The 23713-nt window shown below is 38.6% G+C and overlaps 1 protein-coding gene across 7 annotated transcripts in view; it reads right to left on the bottom strand.

The window, feature by feature from the left end:
- The window catches only part of GARIN1A (golgi associated RAB2 interactor 1A), a 46965-nt gene extending 23571 nt beyond the window's left edge, over window positions 1-23394 (bottom strand). For 2 of the 7 annotated variants that reach the window (XM_056799677.1, XM_007504267.3), the window contains exons 1-5: window positions 23144-23394; window positions 11855-12042; window positions 10397-10646; window positions 8615-8739; window positions 6890-6963 (exon numbers count right to left, since the gene is read on the bottom strand). In XM_056799677.1, coding sequence (XP_056655655.1) covers window positions 6890-6963; window positions 8615-8739; window positions 10397-10646; window positions 11855-12042; window positions 23144-23299 — 793 coding nt within the window. In that variant the 5' untranslated portion in view covers window positions 23300-23394. Of the gene's footprint in view, window positions 1-2655; window positions 2880-3358; window positions 3598-5059; window positions 5461-6889; window positions 6964-8614; window positions 8740-10396; window positions 10647-11854; window positions 12043-13167; window positions 13348-23143 lie in introns of those variants that run through there. The other 5 variants (XM_056799676.1, XM_016426147.2, XM_007504271.3 and 2 more) reach the window with 5 other exon arrangements.
- Between the last annotated feature and the right edge of the window lie 319 nt (window positions 23395-23713).

Here is a 23713-nt window from a genome sequence, read left to right as displayed (position 1 = left end):
TGTTAACTCATCAACTTTCTGCTTTTGGTTTTGTGTTTCTCTTAGTTACTTAGAAAAATGGCTATTTGAGAAAACAAAGTTTGTCTCACTACACCAGACAGAGAATTATTTGCCTATATCAGTGATGGTGAATCTATGGCACATGTGCCAAATAGGACACACAGAACCCTCTCTGTGGGCATGCCTGCAGTCTCCCACCAGAATTCATTACTAGAAAGCTAGAGGGACTCAGGGCAGAGCTGTTTGCCTCCCCCTTTCCTTGTACCCGATGACATTCCTCATTTTACCCTCTTCCTCTACCCAGCAGCCCAATGGGAGTACTCCCTCCCTCCCCTGTCTAGGGTAAAAGGGGAAGTGGGGGGTGAGGGGACATGGTTCAGCACTCAGTCTCTGGGGAGACAAGCACTGTACTTGGTCTGGAGGTGGGGCCTGGCACTCCATTTCTTTTTTTTTTCAATTTAAACATTATTTTCTGGCACTCCATTTCTAAAAGTTTCACCATCACTGGTCTATATCTTAGCAAAAGCTAGGAGACTGGTGTTTCTGCTGCTAGAGGCAGTCAAAGATTCTGGACTAAGTCTAGGGGCTTATTAGGAAAAAAAATTAAATTCTCCCACAAGTCAGCCTTTGATTCTGCTGAGGCTAAACTTTTTTCCACCTTTTCCCATGCTCTCAAATCACCTCCTGATTTTTCTCCAGGGCCTTGCTTCATCAGTTATGCTCTCTTTTCTCATGCATCTTTGAGCTCATCTCTCCTAGGCTCCTTCCCAACTACTACAAACTCCAGAAAATGGGATCATTAAAACCTAGCATCCTTCCTTCTTCAATGCCATCTAATCCACACCTCCCTCATTTTACATGCTTAGTTCTCACCAAATCTTATTTTTTCTTTTAAACTCTTGCCTTCTGTCTTAGTATTAATTCTAAGACAGAAGAGCAGCAAGGACTAGGCAGTTGTGGTTAAATGACTTGTTCAGGGTCATATAACTAGGAATTATCTGAGAGCACACTTGAACCCAGGTCCCTCCTGTCTCCAAGTCTGGCTCTCGATCCATTGTGCTAACTAGCTACCACCACATCAAAGCCTTAAAATTTTTTTTTAAATTTTTCCATTTCTGCCTACCTCTTTTATATTGAAAAATTCCTTGAAAAAATTGTCTACATGATTTCTTTCATTTCTTTACACACACAATTTTCTTCTATTTCTATGATTAACACAAAAACTAGCCTCTCAAAATAACCTTCTCTGACTTTTTTCTTAAATTCATTACTCTTCAATCAATCAATTGATGAACATTTTAAAGTGCCTCCTACTATGTGCCAGGTACTAAGCAAAATGCTAGGGATACAAAAGAGGCAAAACCAGTCTCCATCCTCAAGAAGCTTACAATTTGATGGGGGAGATTATATACAAACAAATATACACAAAGCAAATAAAATTCAGGATAAATAGGAAATAATCGATAGAGGGAAGGCACTGGAATTAAGAGGGGTATGGGAAGATTTCTTGGAGATGATGGTATTTTAGTTGGAATTTAAAAGGAACCCAGAGGAGTCAGTAGATGGAGCAAAGGAGGAAGAGCATATCAAGTATAGGGGAAAACCAGAGAAAATGCCTGGAGCTGAGATGAAGTGTCTTATTTGTGGAACAGTCAAGAGGCCAGTGTCTTGTATTGAAGAGCACATGTTGGGGAGTAATGTATAAGAGACTAGAAAGGGAGGAGGAGACTAGGTTATGAGAGGCTTTGATGCCAGTATCATCCTCTTTGATCTTTGTGTCATTTAGCACTGTGGTCCATGCTCTCCCTTCATTTTCTGTGACATTATATTCTGTGGGTTCTTCTCTTGCTTCTCCAATTCTTCTCTGTATCCTTCATTGACTCACGTACAGATCTAAATCTATGATCCTACACAGTAATGTCCTCAATTTTCTCACTGTGCTAAGACATGAGGTCCTCACTTGAAAGGGAGAGGGAAAGAAGTGAAAATCTATAGCATAGATGTAGGATGACATAGTGGAGAGAACACTAGATATTGAGTCAGGAAGACACCTGGTTTCAAATCCTGTCTCTGACACTTATTAGCTCTGAGACTATCTCTGAGCCTCAATTTCTTCTGTAATTTGAGGGTCTTGGGACTAAAGAAATTCTGGGATCTCTTCCAGATCCTATGTCCTTCTTGACTCCAAGTCTAGTAGTCTGTCCACTAAAAACTCACTAATCCTAAAGGCAGATCCCTTCTACTTCCCCCAAATAGTTCATGTCTCCTTCCCTAGAAACTGCTCCCTACTTGTCTAGGGATTAGAAGCATCTGAGTTCTGCATCATTTTGCTCATATTAGGCACTGAGTAGTATCACATATGCCCCAGTGCCCCCAAGAGAATGGGAAACGAAGAGTTAAGCTCAGTTGTCATAACTCCAATAGGCAACAAGAAACAAGATGAGCACAAGTACTCATCATTTCTCAGTTCCCTGGATTAATAAATGAATAAGGCATTCACGAGCATATCACAAGCAAAGCACTGTGCTAAGAATGGAGTTACAAGTAGAAAGTACAACAGACAGTCCCTATTCTCAAGGAGCTCATATTCTAATGGAAGAGATAACACGCATAAAAAATTTCAGCTGAAAATCAGATGGAAAGGTCCCATAGTCCTTAGGGTACAGCCACAAAGTGGCTGGTAATGCTTTAATGTCACTTCCACCAAGAAAACCACATTCGTTTCTGAGGCTGAATCATTTGGCAGTGCCAAAGACTTGGATGACAAGAACTTTCTTTTCTTGGTCTTTATAAGTGTTGCTTCCCAAGATGATGGCTGATGGCATTAGGCCAGAAGCATTCCTATTTCCAAGGCTTTTGTGTTCAGGGTACTGAGATATCTACATCAGTGTATAAGAGGAAATAATGATCAGTGTGGTGATAGTTCAATTTGCCTGGCACAAGCTACTTCCTTTTTCTTTTTCAGGTTGAATTACTGCTTCAGCTAGCCTGGTTTCCTGCCCTTTGTGTGACAACTTGGTGGGAATGATTGGCCCCTATGCCACAGGAGCTGCCTCTTTAGATGATACCCTGTGAGGACTGAGCAAGAAGCAAGGCTCTGAGATCTAGGATTGGGGTGCTATTGATGCTGGAGCTCTTATGCCTGGTAGTTAGTCAACAGTTGTTGCTGATCATGCTAAGGAATGTGGAACCCTCTCCCTTCAATGATGGCTTTGGGAGTAGAGCTGGGATAGCCACTCTAGTGGTTTAGGGAACACTATTAATCCCCAGATTCTTCTTGGGCTCAAGTGTCCTGGGTTGAATCCACTGGGGTCTGACAGTAAATATTGGTTAAAGTGAGGGTAGTAGTTTGACTTGCCTGGCACATGTTGCTTCCTTGTCTCTCCCTCAATGTGCCATATTGCTTCTGTTAGGTTGGTTTGCCTGTTCTGTCAGGATCATGCCAGTCTGAGTGTCGGGTGGGGTATGATTGAAGTGGGGAAGTAGGTCTTAAATAATGTGAGCCACTACCATAGGCCAACTAGACTTCTATGAACATCTTATCTCATAAAACACCATGATGATGGCACATCTTCTGATGATCACAGGGGCATAGATCTAGAATTAGAAGGAACCTTAAACATCATGGAATTTGACACCCTTGTTTTGTTGTTGTTATTAAAAACCCTTACCTTCTGTCTTAGAATTGATACTATATAGGAGAGAGGTAAGAGCTAGACAACTGGGGATAAGTGACTTGCCCAGGGTCATACAGTTAGGAAGTACCTGAAGTCAAATTTAAACCCAGGACATCCCATCTCCTGGCCTGGATCAATACCCAATGCTCCATCTACCTGCCCAAACATCTGTGTTTTAAAGATGAGGAAACTTACGCCCAGAGCCTGCCTAAAGTCACATATCTGTGTATATAAGGCCCAAGGATTCAAACCCAGGTCTTGTGACTTGAAAAACAACAACCTAAAAGATTCAGGACTAAACATGGCAGGTGTTATAGCAGCACTATTTGTCTAAGCTTCAATAGATCTCTCCTCAAAACACACACCATCCACTCTGCCCACAACATTCCTTCTTACCACTACATCCACTGTCTATAATTAAATGTTCTAGGTCTAGAAAGTATCCCCTGATTTCCACAAGAGATTAGTGGTCAAAGGATACAAATAAATCATTCTCAAGAGTAGAATTGCCAAGTATTCACAATATAAAAGAATGCTCCCAATCACTTATAATAAGAGAAATGCAAATTAAAAAAAAAACAACCTTGAGGTGTCACTCATGCACAACAACTTGGCAAGGATGTAATAAAAAACGTGCAACTAGTCCATATGTTGGAATGGTTGGGGAAAGATGCACATGCTAGTCTTTCTTCTTGACTGAAATTCAACAAAGACATACTATATGTAATCCTTGGGTAGGGAGAGCTCTTGGGACTTAATTTCCCAACCAGGGCCAAGTTGCAGGTCTATATTCTCTGCCTTTTTCTGTTGGTCCTTCTTGTTCTCAGGGAAAAGAATATTGGGCTAAGCCTTGAGTCTGACGCCCATGACAAGTTTTATGAACATCCTAACTGAGTGAAGAATGAAGTTTCAAGCAACTTGCTCCACCCAGCTTAGAAGCTGAGCCACCTAACCACCATATATGTAATGTAAATGAAAAGAACAATTAAAACTGAATGCTGACAAATCATAATGACCAAGTTTGGCCCAAGAAAAGGATCATGGGATATTCTAAGGATATCTCCTTAAGGAAATGAAGCATACCTCTACTTGAAGACCTTCAGTGATCAGAAGGATCCCACCAACTACTTCCTGAAGCAGCCTGTTACACTTCTGGAAAGTTCTAATTTTTAGGAAGTTTTTCCTTACATCAAACTGAAATCTCCCCCTTTGGTGACTTCCCCCTAGTGGTCCTCTAAGGCTGAGAAGTTGCCTATTTTTTTTTACATGACAATCCTTTAAATATTGGCTGCTTGTGATGAGGAGTTACCCACATGTTCAAATACACTGAAACCTCACTATAATATAATCTATGAGAACATGGAATGTTTTATAACATGAGCCAGCCTTTGCTCCCAATTATAAGGGAGGTTTATTTAGTGGAAGTGTTTGAAAAGCCTTGTTCTAACATCAATTTCACCTCTAGAATGATAGCATGGTATGGCCTAGATGACACTATTATAGTGAGGTTCTGATGTAATGAAGAAGAGGGTGGTCACTCAATCACTTCAGGGGGCCAGAGTCATCTTTGCTGAAAGACCCTCTTCCTAAGGCTGTGGCCAAACTTGCTGGGTGGAGGCTGCTAGGGTACTGAGCCGAGAAGGTGGCTGCACCCCAGAAGGGTTCTCTTGTTCCCAGAGGCCATGGTTCAAAGACCCTGTAAAGCTTAGTTTTACTTTGCCACTTGAGTTGTACCCAGAACATTGCTGAAAATCCCACTTGTCTTGGTTTCCTCCGGCATATCCTGTGGACCACAAGACCAAGTAAGAAATACAAATTGCTGAAGTGCTCAGCCATACAGATAAGCTGGACCTGTGGACTATTTGTGTATGCCGGTGAATTTAACATCTTAAAAAATAACTTCCTTTTTATTTAAATGAGTTTACATTGAAATTGGAATTTAAATTAATTTTTAAAAAATTTTAATGAACTTGGCAAGTACCAATCAACACAAGTATTCCCATAAAACAAAGACGAAAAAGAGGACTGGATATGAAGCCATGATTCTCTAATATGTACTGTTTATGTTTTAAATATATTACATTGAACAGTGATATCAGCACTGTCCCAATTGTCTGGGTCCCCTTCTAAACTTCCTTCTTTCCATTTGAGTAAATGTTTCACACGACAGGGAATTTTAACATGGATATGGTATGCCACAGTTTGCAAAGCACTTTGTGTGCCCAATCTATTTGAGCCCCATGAAAGCCCTAAATAATTACAGCTTTTGTTATCTCCATTTCATAGCTGGGGAAATTGGAGTTAAAAGAGGTGAAGGGGCTTAGCCTATAGGTTACACAAGTTAGTATCAGAGGCAGATTTTGAACCCAGGTCCTTCTTGACTCTAGCTGGCTTCAGCATTTTTGCCACTGTGCCAAGTCTCCCCCCACCCCAAGTCCATAAGACTGAAACTTTCTGTTATCTAGAATAGTTGTTACCTACTGTAGTAAGTTTCTGCATTCAAACTCATAACCAGAGTGCATTTAGGACTTTTGAGAGATGGTACAGTAGATAGAACACTGGGTCTGGAGTTAAGTCATTTTTCAGTTGTGTCCAGCTCTTTGTGATCCGCCCTTCTCCTTTGGGGATTTCCTTGGAAGATATTCTGGCGTGGTTTCCCATTTCTTTCTCCAGTTCATATTACAGATGAGGAAATTGAGGTAAACAGGGTTAAGTGACTTGCCCAGGGTCACAGAGCTGGGAAGTATCTGAGGCCAGATTGGAACTCAGAAAGATAAGTCTTCTTGACTCCAGGCCAGGCACTTTATCCACAGTATCATTTAGCACTCCTGAGTTAAGAACCTAACCTAACCTCAGCTATATGATTTTGGGCATCATTTAACCTCTGTTTGCCTCAGTTTCCTCATTTGTAAAATATGGGAATAATAGCATCTCCCTGTTTTGACGATCAAATGAGATCATATTTGTTTAGTACTTGCTTAGCACAGTGCCACGCACATAGTAGGTGCTTTGTAAATGCTGTTATTATGTACTGGAAATAATATCTATATTTCAAAAAAATTTTTTTACTAATGTTAACCTAATGGGGAGCAATTCAAAATCTGTTGCTGTTTTCTGTTCAATCTAGATTTGCACCTAGCTCTGACAATTAAGGAATCCACCTCAGTGAAGGAAAACCTATCAGGGATGGCTGAGGCATTGTTCTACTTTACCTGAGTTATATTTGGCTTCTTCTTCGATCTCAGCTTTACTGATTTTAGTGGTTTGATTGTTCGTAGGACAGGTCCTGGAATCCCAGATGGGGCAAAATCAAGCAAAGAGATAAAGGAAAAATGGAAATAATTTAAATTGTAGATGAGGGAGTAAAAGTGAAGGAAGGGGGGAGCATATGCCTGTAATCCCTGCCTCTAGAGGAGGCTGAGACTTGAGGTTCACTCAGACTCAGGAGTTCTGAGCTGTCCTAGAACTCACGCCAACCATGGGTGTTGGATCTCTAAGTTTAGCACCAATATGGTGAGCCCTGGGGAGTTCAGGGTCACCAGCCTCCCCAAAATGAAGCAGGTCAAATCATCCTTGGTGATTAACAGTGGACCAGCCTGTGAGTGGCAGTTGTACTTCCACAGTCTGGGAAAGATAGGGATACCCACTCCAAAAAGAAACTTCAAATCCAGTCTTTGTGTCTTATCAAACACTGATGCTTTGGGGCATAGAGAGAAATATACAAATGGCAGTTCATGATTATATTTGGTGGGAGCGTTGCTTCTAAAAATTGCCTAGAGGAAAGATGGGAATGCTGGGGTAGGGGGAAGGATAGCCAACCTTTGCCTCTGCTGGGGAATAACTGGGTACCACTCCATCTGTTTGGGCCTCTACATAGGTCACTTATTTATTATATGTGTTGTCAGTTGCAGATGTCATGAACCAAATGCAAAAATCTGATGTTTTTGCAATCTGGTGGCCTAATCTTCTCAACTAGCAGGTGGGCTCAGCCAACTACAAAGAAAAGGCTTAATTCAAGTCTCTAAAGCAATGACTGGGGCAGAGGCAAAGTGTGTGTGCTGGGGGAGGTAGAGACACACAATCATACAAAGTGCCAAAGGATCTGCTTTTTTTAATTAAAATTTTGTAAAACTATAAATAATATTTATTTAGCAAATTTTAAAATAGCTCAAAATGACTAACTAAAATCTTGGAAAATAGTTGCTGACAATTAATGGTAATGGGACATGCATGGGAAGGAAGGAAGGAAGGAAGGAAGGAAGGAAGGAAGGAAGGAAGGAAGGAAGGAAGGAAGGAAGGAAGGAAGGAAGGAAGGAAGGAAGGAAGGAAGGAAGGAAGGAAGGAAGAAAGGAAGGAAGGAGGAAGGAAGAGGAAGAAGGGAGGGAAATAAGTGGCAGAACTCCTGCGGGTCACATCCTCACCAGTATCAGTTTGTGTAATTAAGGCTTTTCTTGTCTTCTTTTTTTTATATGCTAGCAAGTGTAATTTATACACTGGCTTAAATGTAGTCATTTTATCTTTAACCAGTGAATTTCCTGATTGCCTTTCATGAAGCCCAAAATGTCTGTGGAATGGAAATTGAGATTCATTGAACTGTCTTTTACTGGGGCTGCTGTTGCCCTTATTGTTATGCTTTTGTTTTTCCAATTAAATTGTTTTGCTTTTCACTTAAAAAAAAAAAACGTTCCAAACACAAATGAGTAGAATGCATAAGAGAACTTGGAACAGGAGATGAAAACAAAATGCTCATGAGCCGAGAAAGTACAATTAACAGGGAAAGACTGTCAATTAAGGGGTTCAGTGACTGCTTGAAGATAACTGCATCTTACTGCTCACTCCTCACCCCTATGCTCTTTACTCTTTAACCAAGCTATCCCCCTTCCTTTCACACTGTTGACACTGGCTGCAGAAGAAATTGTCAGATGCAAATCACTTACTTCAACTGGTCTTGCTTGGTGGTAAGATCCAAAGAGAGATCAGAGAAGGCTTCATGTCCTTGTGGGGCCATCAGCAGCATCAGTCTCTCTCTTGCCTGAGAGTCTGAGGGGTCATATTCTGTTGACTAAATGGAAAAAGAATTACATGGTGAAGCAGGTTCTCAGGACTAAAAGGATGTGACAGAAAAAGGGACCTTTTTCTTACTCTAAAGTACAGAATTATGAAAGAAACCAGAGATCATCTCTATTTTTTTCACACTTTGCCCTTTAGCTTTACTCTCGGTTTGAGGGAATTGATTTAGAGTTTCTTCTCTCAGATCAGGAGGAAAGAACCTGGCCAGAGCAGACCTTCTTTCTGGTGGTAAAATAAGAATTTTGAAAAGGCAGTGTTAATATGGTGATTCAAAACAGAAACTAAACCCTTCTGAATAATAGCATATTTACCTGGCTTCTCCTCTAGAATTTACTGAGAATCTCTCCCAGAGTCCCCTCAGTTCTTTATTCTCTCTTTCCCCTTTATGTATATCTCTACATCTTATTCATATATTTTTTATGTTGATTTGTCTATGTACCTGTTATTTTCCCACATAGAATGTAAGCTTCTTGAGGGCAGGGACTTTTTCATTTTTAGTTTTGTAACCTGAACAACCCAGCTCAGTGCCTAACACATAGCAGATGCACAAGCAAATGCTTGTGAAATTCAGTTTGTATTTGTAATCCTATGATCCTGTTTTTTCTATCTGTGCCTACTATGTTCCCCATCCTAGTATAGGTTTTTTTAGAAAAACCCTTACCTTCTCTATTAAGAATCATTTCTAAGGCAGAAGGGTGGTAAGGGCTAGGCAAAGTGAGATTAAGTGTCACATAGCTAGGAAGAGTCTGAAATTAGATTTGAATCCAGGATCTTCTATCTCCAGGGGTGGCTATGCACTGAGTCGCCTTGATACCCTTTCCCATCTATGCTTTTTAATCACAGGATCTCACTCATGGTTTTAGCTGGAAAGGGACCTCAACAGCCATTGAATTTAACTCCTTCATTTTCCAACTAAGAAAAGAGAGGCCTTGGGAAGTACAGTGACTATCCAAGCACATATAGGTGGTAGACATAAATCTATGTTCTATTTCCTCTTTAGGATTCATATTGTTTTCTGTAAAATGAGAAGGCTTGATCAGATGGCTTCCAAAGCTTTATGGATCTGAACCTGTGATCTTCTCACTCTGATCATGTTTCTTTTCCTCTGTCTTTTTGTCTCTCTTCTTTCCCTTTCCCCTTACTCTTGCTATTCCCCACTCCCTCAATTCTATACCCTACATTGCTTTTTTAAAAATAACCTTTATTTTGTCCTTCCTTTCTCTTTCTTTTTTCTTTCTTTTCTTTCCTTCCTTCCTACCTTCTTTCCTTCCTTCCTTTCTTCCTTCCCTTCCCTTCTCTTCCTCATCCTACTCCTTATTTTTACCTTCTGTGAATCACTTACTCTAATGAAGACTTGACAAGCATTTATTTATTGACTACTATGTACAGAGCACTATGCTAGTTTCTGAAAGAGATAAAAAGTTTAACTAGGACACATTCCCTATCTTCATGAAGTTTCCATTCTAGTGATAAAATAAAATTATTAAAAAAGTGATAAAGTTGCCAGCTCTAAACTCATTACATCTATCACTATTCAAAGTACTAAGAGAAAGAATCCCTTGGATAGTTATATACTTGAGAATTGAATACTCTAAACCATGCCCTAATGGCTGATCCCTGCTTAAAGATTAGGGAAAGAGCACCCTTACTTCTTCTAGAATGATCGTGCTAGGGGTTTTGGGCACCAAGCAATGATTCACGTGAATACTGGGATCTTTAGAGGTGATGGACAAGCCCTTCTGTAGAATGTTAACCAGTCGGATCCAGAAATGGAAAACAGCTGTAGGGTGTTTTGGATGGAGCTTCATGTAATAGATCTTCTCAGTTACAGTTCTGACCCTCAGGATGCGCTGGGATTTGTCATAGACCATGAGCTCCACAAATTTCATTGGGAGAATCCTAAGGGCACAAGGGAAGACATTCACCAGAGAGAACTCATCATGTTGGGTAATTTAAGTGTCTGTTTTTAGTCAGCAGTCTCATTTTCTCTGTGTCCTATGGTCAAAATCACAGCATTAAACAGCCAAACAAACCTATTTCATGGTAGTGCAATTGAAAGAATCCTGACTTGGAATTGGAATACTTATTGAAATCCTGCCTATATAACCATGAACAATTCACTTTGCCCCAGTGTTTTCATATTAAAAAAAAATAAATGTTGGTCGAAATGAACTCCAAGGTCCCTTTGAGTTCAGCTTTAAATCCTATACTTTTATGCCCAGTTCTCCAAATGATGATTGCATGACGAATCTGCTTCTGGCCACAAGCTCAAGATATCAAAGTCAGTAGAGAGAGTTCAATGAAATTTGGGCCTATCTTAAGAGGTTAAGATCTTCCTTTCTCTCTATAGAAAAGAATCTATAGTATAAATGGAAAGGCCCACCTCACCCCTAACCTCAATGATCTCTGGCTTTAATAATTTAAAAAAAAAGAGAGATTCTATTTCCCTTCATGACAGTAGAGAATGGACTTCCTAGACAAGGACTGAGAGTGAGTGGAATGGTTTGGGGAAGTAGAAGAGTAGATCATTCATGTGCTATAATTCTCAAAGCAATTCCTTTTTCTTTAAGCTATTTAACCTCCTTTCCCTTCTTCTGACATATCAGTGATAACTACCCATAGTAATAATAACAAAGTTGTTGTTATTGTTGATGATGATCTATTTATTGCCTTCCTCAGCTCTGACTCTTGGAATACCTGTTTTTTTTCAAGACTCAAAATTTCACCTTCTACATGAAGCCTTTCCTAATTCTCCAGTTGCTAGTGTCCTCTCTATATATGTACCGATTTATGTGCATGTTGATTCCCTTCACTAGAATCTAAGTTTTGATTCAGGGACCATTTTGCTTTTAAAGTCAATGTATTCTCCAAATCTAGCATGATGCCTGGAACACAATAGTAATTTAGCAAATGCAGAAGAGGGAGAAGGAGAAAGGGGAAAGAGAGAGGGAGAGGAGGAAGAGGAGAAACAAAATAACAATGTTTTAAGTGCTTGATGACTATGCTTTCTTTTCTTCTGGACCCCAGCTGTTGAGTAACCCCTACATCAGCCACTCAACTTATCCACTTCCAATGTCCTCTCCCTCTGTTTTACTTATTTTGCTTACCTACTAAGAGTGACAGTTGGTGCATTGATGGATTTGTTCCATGTTGATAAATGTCCCTGGGGCCAGGTGATCTTAGCCATCAAGAAGATGTTTGGGAGTGGCAGGCATGGCACTGAAGAGGTCACTCCAAGGACCACTGTTGTAGACCAGTCCTCTGTATCTACCCACCAGTCATTAGTCTTTCTAACCTGAAAATCAATTCCAAAAGTAGAGATCAGAGAAAAACTGAAGCCGAGTGACTTTAAAGGAAGAGGAAAGAAAGTATTACTAAAATGGCAGCAATTGTCCTCCCAGTGGGGGACAATAAGTTTAGGTGTGTTGATAGGCACTGCATTGGATGGATAGATCATACCCAGGCTAGAACAGCTGAGTGATTTGTTCCTTGGTCTTTCTTTCCATTCATATTTTGATGAATCCCCTCCATATATTCTATACCACTGCCAAACTAAGTGACTCTCTATCCCCTGCATATCTCTTATACCTTCTCTTTTTCACCTCTGTCCTTTCTTCACATTGTTCCTTCTGCCTGGTATGCCCCCTTTATCTTTTCCCAGCCATGACACAGTTGTTGTGATCCTACTTATCGTCCCCCTGAAGTCTAATTTAAATACCACCTCTTCCAGGAGACTTCTCTGATACCCCCAAGTTGCTGGTGATCTTTTCCCTCAGACATGATGGACATCTTACAAACTTATGTAATTTTGTGAAGTATAGCTGTCTGTATAATTGTCATATACTCCTAACTGTAAATCCCATGAGGGCAAGGACATAGTCTTAACATTTTGTCTTCTGTAGGGTGTTCTAAATATGGTAGATGCTTAATAAATGTTTATTATTAAGTTGTATTATTACTTATTCTTTTATGTCTATGGTTTGCTTCCCCAACTAGAAGTAAAGTCCCAGGCTAAAATTGTGTTTAATGAATGTTTAATAATGGAGTTTTGTTGGGAGGGTAGGCTAGGTGACTCAAAAATAGCAAACCTAGCCTGGAGATGGGAAATTCTGAGTTCAAATCTGGCTTCAGACCCTTACTAGCTGTGTGACCATTGGTAAGTCACTTAACTCCAATTGCCTAGCTCTTACTGCTCTTCTGCTCTGGAACTGATATTTCATACTGATTCTAAGACAGAAGGGGTAAAGGTTTAAAATAAAAAGTAAAAAAAATAATGATGTTACTACTGTAAGGAAGTATTAGGAGGAGACATGATGGCTGAATCTCTTCCAGTACTAGGGGATACTCTTCTAGGACTAGGAAATTACTAGGGGATATCTACAAATTGATGATTTATGGCAAATTTCTAATTCCACACTACCTTCTCCTGCTGACTAATACATTTCTGAGGCTGATCTCACTGTTGTTTGTGGTCATTGAGATCTCAGCTCCATGATAGCCATCCAACTAGGTAAATTATAGCTACTCCGATTTCTCTTCCTCTTTGTTGAAATTCAGTGAAAAGTGTGATGAAAATTGCAGATATGTATGCCTTCTGTTTCTGGAAATTAAGTTGTAGAGTAATCAACACCCAATCCCATCTACAAACAAATATAGAAAAAAAAATAACAAAGTGCCTCAAAACAAAGAAAAGCAGGAGGAAATCAGCTGATAGGGGCTAGAAGGGAAAGCAGACCAGCCTCTGTAACAGTGGGAAAACAGCTTATCAGAAACCAGTCCACCCTTCATAGCCCAGGAAAACATATAGGTCGGACAGCTCACCCAATGTGTCAGGTAAAGGTACAATGGGTATCAAGTAGGGCCAACCCACCCAGTGAAGCCCAGAAGGCGACTGTAGGCAGGACTAGCTTACCTAGAGCAGCCAGAAAGGGTACTGGTTCAACCAGTCTATTAAGTGCAGCCTAGGAAGAAATACAGACAGGACAAGCACACCTAAGATGGGTACCAATGAGACCAGTCCACCAAGAGCCTAGGAAGGGGTGCAGGCAGGACCAGCCCACCTAGCACAGCCTGAGATAGAGGAATGGAGAATGCAGTAGGATTGGGGACCAACCCACCTCCAGAAACAAGAGGGGAATTGGTTAACAGGAAATGGGGAATCCAGCTAGATAAGACAGGTATAAGCATCCCCACTGTGAAGATAGGATTAACTCTCCCATGACCATTTTTAGATTTAATCACCAGAAGTGTATACACCCCACTTATCTTTAAGTGGAGGAGGTCTGTGACCCACATATGTGACAAATCAGAACCCACTGACTGTGCCCTGGGCAGTCCTAAGAAAAATTATAGACTATAATTGGTTCATGTAAAGTGGGAAGAAGGCACAGGAGGTGACGAAAGGTCTTTAAAAGTGGAAAGAACTTCTTGTGATGAGGTCTTTCACCTTCAACTTGACCCTGAAGCTCTAGCTGAGGACCTTGGACTGCTTTCTATTTTCCCTTGGGACTACCACATGGATGAATGAAAAAAGGCTGACTCCTTTCCCTGGCTTGTTTGGGAGGTACTAACCTCTGGAGAGGCCCCCTGTCTTGGAGGAGGCCTCATGGCTAAAACCCTTGTTTGATTTACCTCTGACTCCCTCCCCACCTTTGCTGGGGCCTCTGAAGCCTTGTCTGGTTTGGATCAGGCCAGAGTAAATACCTACTTTCTCTGGTTTTCTTACTTTCACTCTTTCTCCTTTTGTAAATAAACATTTGGAATTGAGTAATTATTCTTTGCAACAACACTCTTATAAATTTAGTCCAACCCTTTAATTTTAATGGCCCTTACATTCTGGCTGACCACATAGGTTGTGACAAGTACCCTCAATCTCCCTCAATTTTCTTAACTTTTCCTTCACTTTTGTTATCATCCCCAAGTCAGTTTTCTAGTAGCTTGTTTTGAGTCTACAATTCACAACTGCTAGACAAGCTAAGTTAAATTTATTTTTCTTTCTTTCTCCTTAAAATAAATTTAAAAATAGCTGAAAATTACCTTGCCAGCAGTAAGCTGGCTGTTTTTCCTTACCAGCAGCAAGAAGGCTGCTTTGTTCCTTAGAAAAAAACTAACAGTGAGGGCCACACCTGGGTAAAAGATTCTATTCCCCCTCAGAAAGGAAACAGTCCTGCTCTGCCCCAACAGAATTCCTTCTCACAGTAAAAAAAAAAAATCTCCAGAAAACTGGAGAAAGTTACTGAGCACTTCAGGCCAAGCTGTTTGTTATTAGGAGAGTGATTGTCAATCTGAAATTAACAAAGTTTTAGCCTTGTTTTGCTCCTGGAAGTCTACTTCCCCTTTTTTCCAAGCTCCATGTTGTCTCCAGAATTAACTTAAGTGAAAAATGAAACCTGGAGAGATCAATTAGAAAGGTGACAAGGAGATGACTGCAGAAACCTCACACTGCACCAAAAGATCTAGAATGAACCTTTGGGTTGTAGTGAAGTTGAACTGGGTCGGGGGGTGGGGTGGGGTGGTGTAACATGTATTTTGTATGTATACTCTTATGTCTAAGGAGCCTGCCCCCTAATTGGCTTTTTGTCAATGTGTCTAGCAATCATTGGTTTTGTTTTCTTTTCCTTTTATCCACAAATTATTGCAATTTATATAAGTTGATCATGTTTACAAGATCCATTGGGGAAGATTAGTCTTCCAAAGGATCTCAGGGGGATTGTGAAATTAGAATCTGTTGTCCTAAAAACTATGATTCCCAGCAAAACTATGATCCCAAGCAAAAACTACAATTCCCAGAACCCCACTCATTTCCTATCATTACATGATGACATAGACAGGATATAAATTGGGTGGAGTTCCATGTATAGCCCTATTTCCCTTCCTGTTGGCAGCTTTGGTGAAGCGGGTATTTTGAGCAGGTAGAAAACATGGTTCTACTTGACCAGATAATAAACTTTATAAATATAATACTTGAAACATTGCATATTCATTTAACTTTTACACCACAGCAAGCCAGCCAGGCCACCCCTCCACCAGGTGTACACTGTGGTACCCAAAAGGCAGTCAAACAACAGAGCAGACTACTCTGTAGGTTCAGAAGAGTACTACTCCCTCTATATCAGAAGCAAAGCAGAATTTCAACATATACAAGAAAAGAAAGAAAGAAAGAAAGAAAGAAAGAAAGAAAGAAAGAAAGAAAGAAAGAAAGAAAGAAAGAAAGAAAGAAAGAAAGAAAGAAAGAAAGAAAGAAAGAAAGAAAGAAAGAAAGAAAGAAAGAAAGAAAGAAAGAAAGAAAGAAAGAAAGAAAGAAAGAAAGAAAGAAAGAAAGAAAGAAAGAAAGAAAGGAAGGAAGGAAGGAAGGAAGGAAGGAAGGAAGGAAGGAAGGAAGGAAGGAAGAAAGAAAGAAAGAAAGAAAGAAAGAAAGAAAGAAAGAAAGAAAGAAAGGAAGGAAGAAGGAAGGAAGGAAGGAAGGAAGGAAGGAAGGAAGAAAGGAAGGAAGAAAGAAAGAAAGAAAGAAAGAAAGAAAGAAAGAAAAAGAAGGAAGGAAGGAAGGAAGGAAGAAAGAAAGAAAGAAAGAAAGAAAGAAAGAAAGAAAGAAAGAAAGAAAGAAAGAAAGAAAGAAAGAAAGAAAGAAAGAAAGAAAGAAAGAAAGAAAGAAAGCAAGAAAGAAAGAAAGAAAGAAAGAAAGAAAGAAAGAAAGAAAGAAAGAAAGAAGAAGAAAGAAAGAAAGAAAGAAAGAAAGAAAGAAAGAAAGAAAGGAAGGAAGGAAGGAAGGAAGAAAGGAAGAAAGGAAGGAAGGAAGGCAGGAAGGCAGGAAGGAAGGAAGGAAGGAAGGAAGGAAGGAAGGCAGGCAGGAAGGAAGGAAGGAAGGAAGGAAGGAAGGAAGGAAGGAAGGAAGGAAGGAAGGAAGGAAGGAAGGAAAGAGAACTAACAAAATAAGCAAAGGATAAAGGAAAAACATGACATTAGATTTACTTTAGCAAAGGAAGATCAGAATACAAACTTGGAAGAGGGCAATAATGCCAAACCAGAAACATGTGAAGTCTCAAAGGCAATGGCCAAAGGGTGTCAGGCCTCAAAAGGGCCCCTTGAAAGAATGTGAAAAGAAGTTTAAAAAATCAAATAAGAAAAATGGCAAAGAGATAAAAAAGCTTAAAGGGGAAGAACTTAATAAAGAAACATCTTCCTAAAAACTAGAATTGGCCAAATAGAAATGTAAGCCCCAGAACACTGAAGAAAACAACTGCCTGAAGACCAGTTTGGATCAAAAGGAAAAGAAGGTCCAAAAACACGCTGAAGAGAACAACCCCTTATAGAATAAAATTGGCCAAAAGAAAAAGGGGGAAAAAAAGCTTAAGGAAGAAAATGACTCTCTAAAAATGAGAATTGGACAAATGGAAGTGAATGATTTTGTATGAAATCAGGAAACAATAAAACAAATTCAAAAGAATGAAAAAATACAAGAAAATCTGAAATATCTCACTGAAAAAAACAGCTGGCCTGGAAAATAGAATCAGGAGAGTTAATCTAAGAATCATTGGAATACCTGAAAACTATAACCAAAAATAAAGAGCCTGGACACCATATTATAAGAAATAATCAGGGAAAATTTTTCTGATATCGTTAAAGAAGGGGGAGGAATTGAAAGATTCCACCAATCACCTGAAAAAGACTCCCAAATAAAACATCCCAAGACTATTGAACCCTCAGGTCCAGGAAAAAGTACTGAGAGCAGCCAGAAGGAAACAATTCAAATATCTTAGAGCCACAGTCAGGATTGCACAGGATCTAGGAGCTTCTACATTAAAGGACTGTAAGTCATGGAATATGACATTCCAAAAGGCAAAGGATCTAGGACTACAATAAAAATATCCTCTGCAAAGCTAAGCATACTCTTTCAGGGGAAAAAAATTGCAATTTAATGAAATAGAGGGCTTCCAGACATTCCTGACGAAAAGAAAAGAATTGCAAAGAAAATTCAAGGATCAAATTTAACACTCAAGAGAAAAAAGTAAAAACAGAGAAATGTGAAAATTTAAGAGTCAATAAAAGTTAAAGTGATTACATTCTTGCATGAGAAAATGATAATCAAATCACTTAATATAGCTATGATAGTAGAGATACTGAGAGTACTAAAAAACCCAAGATACTTAAGGTACTCAACAACTTTATTACTATTAGTATAGAAAGAAAGAGTATACATAGACAGTAGAAACAGACAAAATCAAATAGGATGGAATGATATCCCCCCCAAAAAAAGGTGGCAGGGAGGAACATCAAAGAACACAATGGGAAAAGAAAATAGGAGAGATAGAAAGGGGTTAATGACCTTACATGAAGAGGCATGTAAGAGTCAACATAATGGAGGAGAAGAATCAGGACTCATGGGCAAAGCATGAACCTTACTCTCACTAGAATTAGTTCAAAATTGGAATAATATACACATTCAATTGGTTTCAAAAACCTATCTTCCCTGACTGGGAAGTAAGAGGGAGGCAGAGAATAAATGAAAGGGGTGGAATAGAGAGGGAAGGTGAATGGGGGAGGCAGTGGTCCGAAGCAAACATCTATGAAGAGTGAAAGGCCAAAAGGAGAGAGAAAGAGAAAGAAAAACACAGGAGAATAAGGAGAGAAACACACGGTTAGTAATCATTACCTATGAATGTAAATGGAATTAAATTATCCATAAAATGGAATAACAGAGTGGATTAAAAATAAGAACCCCACAATATGCTGACTATAAGAAACATGTTTAAAGCAGGGAGACACGTGCACAAAGAAAAGCTAAAGATCTAGAGCAGACTTTATTATGCTTCAGTTAAAATAAATAAAAATCAGGAGTAGCAATCATCTCAGATAAAGCAAAAGCAAAACTTGATCTAATAAAAAGTTAGGGAAGTTGTATCCTGATAGAAGGTACCATAGACAACAAAGTAATATCTACACTAAACACACACATATGTATGTATGTATATATACATCAAATGACAAAGCATCCAAATTCCTAAAGAAGAAATCATGAGTTACAGGAAGAAATAGACAGAAAAACTGTACTAATGGGGAACACCCTCATCTTTCCCCTCTCAGAACTAGATAAATCCAATCCAAAAAGAAAAAGAAAAACCTCACAACCAAATGTGGAAAAACAGAAATATTAAATGCATCCTTTTCAGACCATAATGCAATAAAAATTACATTCAACACAGAGCAGCAGAAAAATAAAAAATTAACTGGAAGCTAAATAATGTTATCCTAAAGAATGAATGTCAAAGAACAAGTTATGGAAACAATCAATCATTTCATTAAAGAAAATGGCAATGAGGAAACAACATAACAAAATTTATGGGATGCAACCAAAGCATTACCTTAGGGGAAAATGGAGGAATCATGAAGATCAAACCATTGAACTATTAATAAATAAGACAAAAAGTTGGTTTTATTTTCTAAAAATTCAAGAAAATAGATAAACCATTGGTTAATTTGGTTAAAGAAAAGAAAGATGAAAACCAAATTATGTCTCAAAAATAAAAAAATTAATTCACAGCAAATAAAATAGAAATTAAAGCAGTTACTTTGAGAATTACTTTGCCCAGCTATTTGAGAATTACAAAGAATTACTTTGCCCAGCTATCTGCAAATAAATCTGACAATAAGTGAAATAGATGAATATCTAAAGAAATATGTTACTCAAATTAACAGAAGAGGAAATAAAATATTTAAACAACCCCATTTCAGAGAATTCTACCAAACATTCAAAGAACAATGAACTCTGATACTATGTAAACTATTTGGGAAAAGGATTTCTACCAAATCCTTTTATGACACAATAGGGTACTGATACCTAAACTAGGAAAAGAAAAGACAGAGAAAGAAAATTGTAGACTAATCTCCTAAAAAATGTTGATGCAAAAATCTTAAATAAAATACTAAAAAAGAGATTACAGCAATATATCACAAGTATTGTACACAATGACCAGGTGGGGTTTATACAAGGAATGTGTAGATGATTCAGTATTAGGAAAACTATTAGAATGATTGACCATATCAATAACAAAACCAGCAGAAATCATATGATTATCTCAATAGATACAAAAAAGTGCTTAACAAAATGTAACACCCAAGCCTTATTAAAAACATTAGAGAACAACAAATAAATGGAGTTTTCTATAAAACAATAAGTGACATCTATCTTAAACCTTCAGCAAGCTTATCTGTAATGGAGAAGATAAGCTTCAGGAGTCTTCCCAACAAGATCAAAGGTGAAACAAGGATGCCCATTATCACCCCTTTGATTCAATATTGTCCTGGGAATGCTTGCTACAGCACTAAGAGAACAAAAAGAAATTGAAGGAATTTAGATTAGGCAATGAGAAAACAAATTTATTACTCTTTGTAGAAGAGATGATGATTTACTTAGAGAATCCCAGAGAATCAACCAAAAAAACTAATTAAAACAAATGACAATTTTAGCAAAGTTGCAGGATATAAAATAAACCCTCATAAATCATCAGCATTTCTATATGCCACTACTATATAGTTCAACATCTAGGAATTCCATTTAAAATAATTGAATTATTTATGAATATAAACTACCCCGGAGTATACCTACAAAAATAAGCCCAACAACTATAAGAACAAAATTATAAAACACTTTACACACAAATAAAGTCAGACTTAAACAATTGCAAAAACATTAATTGTTCATGGGTAGGTCAAACTAATATAATAAACATGACAATTCTACCTAAATTAATTTACCTATTCATTTTATGCCATACCAATCAAACTTCCCAAAAAATATTTTATAGAGCTAGAAAAAAATAATAACAAAATTCATCTGGAGGAACAAAAGATCAAAGATATCAAGGGATTTAATGGGGAAAAACACAGAGGTTTAGTGGTACCAGGTCTCAAACTGTACTATATAAAGCAATAATTATCAGGTTGTTTGCCACGTAGGGAGTTTTTGGGGAGGGAGGGAATAATAAAATGGGTTGGTAAAAAAAAAAAAAGCCAACTTTCTTATTCATTAGTCAATTCATTAGTGCCGTATTTTGTGTGAACTGGGGCACATTACTTTAGTTCTCTAACACTGTTTCATTCATGAAATCAAATGGTTGTGGCTAGATCATAAATGCCTTTTGTGTAGTTCTCATAAATATCAGAACTAGGATTTGGACACATTTGGTCTTCCTCATTCTGAGTCCTATCTAGCTTCTACCCCACAATGCCTTCTCAAGATGATGTCTTAAGGTTCCTTTGAGCTCTGAGTCTGACTGATTAGGAGCAGGTATATGGTACCATAGTGCAAAGAGCAACAAGTTTGGAGTCAGGAAAACTCATCTTTCTGTGTTAAAATCTGGCCTCAAATGTTTCCTATTTGTGTGACTCTGGGCAAGTCACTCAACCATGTTGGCCTCAGTTTCCTCAACAGTAAAATTAGCTAGAGAAAGAAATGCAAACCACTCTGGTATTGTGGCCAATGTCATGAAATGTCTGGCATTCTGATTCTAGTCATTTTACTACCAATTTAGCATATTGCTATTACATCAAGGACACAATCCTCTGGAATATATGTGAGCACATCTTTGAGAAGGATTATAATTCTACAGCTAGAAGAGAATGGTAAGTTTCTTGAGGGCAGACCCTAGAGATACTTGTTGAATTGAATTAAATATTAACAAAACCCAATCTCCCTTAATCCAGGATTCAAGAGGAGTAAAGCAACAAGTCTATATATTTATTCATAATACAAGAATGATGATACTTGCCCTGCTTGTTTCAGAGGGCCATTATGATAAAAGAACTACAGAATACATCTTTTAAAGCATTGTCACAATGTGAGTTATTTTCATCTTCATGCTTTTGAACAGATAATATCAATAGCCTGGAATTCCACCTTCCACTTTCACCCTAGGGAGCTAGACACTGAGATGCAGTGTCTAGAGCACAGATCTCAAAGTCAGGAAGATCTGAGTTCAAACCCTGCCTCAATAGATAAATACTAACTGTGTGACCCTAGACAAGACTGCTGTCTACTTCAGTTTCTTCAGCTGTAATGGCAGTGATATTTACACCAATGATCAAACAAGAGAACATTTATAAAACAGCATAGCACTTGCACAGGGAAGGATAGTAATAATGTTATCAATAATATACGAATAAATGCTTGTTTCCTTGCTCCTCAATGTTCTAAATTTTCTCTTGGAAAGAAAGAAGGATTCAAGCCCCAGATCCTTATGAAACCTCATCTCACTCCCCAAGTTTCCCTCTTCTGAACTCATAACATTTATTTCCTGGTCCATTTATTTAACATTTATCTTAAAGTCATAGAATCCTGTGACTGGAAAGAACTTTAGCAATTCCACTCATCCAATCTCCTCATATATAACATCTTATTTTTTTAGTACATTTTCATTTACATGTTTTTCTACCCAAACTAAACTATAAGCATCAAGATAATACTATGTCTCTAGTACCTAAGAGCAATGCTCAACTAGATAGTCAGTATCTATTTGCTGATTGATTGATTAAGATTGTGCTTACTTCACACACTCATAAACCCAGGTCTCAGGCAAATGGCATGTAAGACTTTTTTTTTTAAAATAAACCCTTACCTTCTGTCTTGGGATCAATACTACATATTGGTTCCAAGGCAGAAGAACAGTAAGAGCTAGGCAATGGGGGTCAAGTGACTTGCCCAAAATCACAGACAGCTAAGAAGTGTCTGAGGCCAGATTTGAACTCAGGACCTCCAGTCTCTGGGCCTGGCTCTCAATCCACTGAGCTACCCAGCTGCCCTTCATGTAAGACTTTTAAGACAAATCTAAATCTGTCTCCTAAACCCAGAGGTATAGTATTTCTTTAAGTCACAAATGAGTACTTTGGGAGGATGTACTATACTACAATTTCCTCCTGATTTTGAGAAAAAAATTCTAAATATAGATTTAATCGATGTATATTTCATATTGTCCATCTCTTGCCTTCAGAGAATACTGTTTCCAAAAAATTCCCAAAAGTGGGAGGTAGAATTCAAAGGCACAGGTCTAGCATGGATTTTTAATTGAGTCAACCTCATTACCCATTTTAGTTATCTCATCTGGACTAAATAATGGTTGACAGTGGGAGGCAAAGAGAGAAGGTGGATACAAGTGTAGAGATTCAGAACTATAGAATCTCAGTTTAAGATGACCTCTGAATCTCTCCCAGTGCTTCAGACCTGATTCCTTATACAGTCAAAACCCTGCAAGTGGTTCAGTTACCTTGGGAACTCAGAATCCAACCTCCCCTTTTTTCACCTCCCCCTGAATTCCAAAGGTCATAGAATTCTCTCAGTCATCTCCCAGGTATAGAATTTCCTCTCTTAATCGAGAGAGTTAATCTGAAAAATAGGACAAGAGTACCTGGATGAAGTTGCTTTCAAAGACAGCTGAGTTGGGGAATAGATTGAACTCTGGAGAATGAAGTAATTGGCAGAGTAGACCTTCTTCCACCCCCAGGGCCACGCCAGGGTCTGGTTCACCAACCATGATGGGTGGAAGGCCCCTAATGTCTGTCATTAGATCCAAGGAAGGGCAGGCTTGATAACATTATAGGTGCTTCACACTGACCTGGCCCACTTGTATGGTTATGGTATGGTCACTGAGTCCCCATGCCACAGCCACCCTCTTTTTATAATCAGGACCTGGGCAGGGCTGTCAGCTCATAATGGTATATAGATGACATCAAGGTACTTGACTTGATAGCAGCAGGAAGGAGAAAGAGATATGGGGAAAGAAATGTCAGCATGGGTCAATGATTAGAACACTCCTGCAGGGAGTGGGAGAGAATTAGATATCTCCTTAGGAAAAGGATTTTAATCCAATTCACTTCAACAAGGATTATTCATTGCAATATTATTTTTTAAACTTTTTTTTAACCAATTACATGTAATAAAAAATTTCCACACATAAATATACGCTAGAACTTATCTC

Source organism: Monodelphis domestica, chromosome 5, assembly GCF_027887165.1.
Source record: "Monodelphis domestica isolate mMonDom1 chromosome 5, mMonDom1.pri, whole genome shotgun sequence".
Taxonomy (NCBI): domain Eukaryota; kingdom Metazoa; phylum Chordata; class Mammalia; order Didelphimorphia; family Didelphidae; genus Monodelphis; species Monodelphis domestica.
The sequence above is the reverse complement of the archived record's forward strand: the minus strand, read 5'-3'. Positions and strand labels throughout refer to the sequence as shown.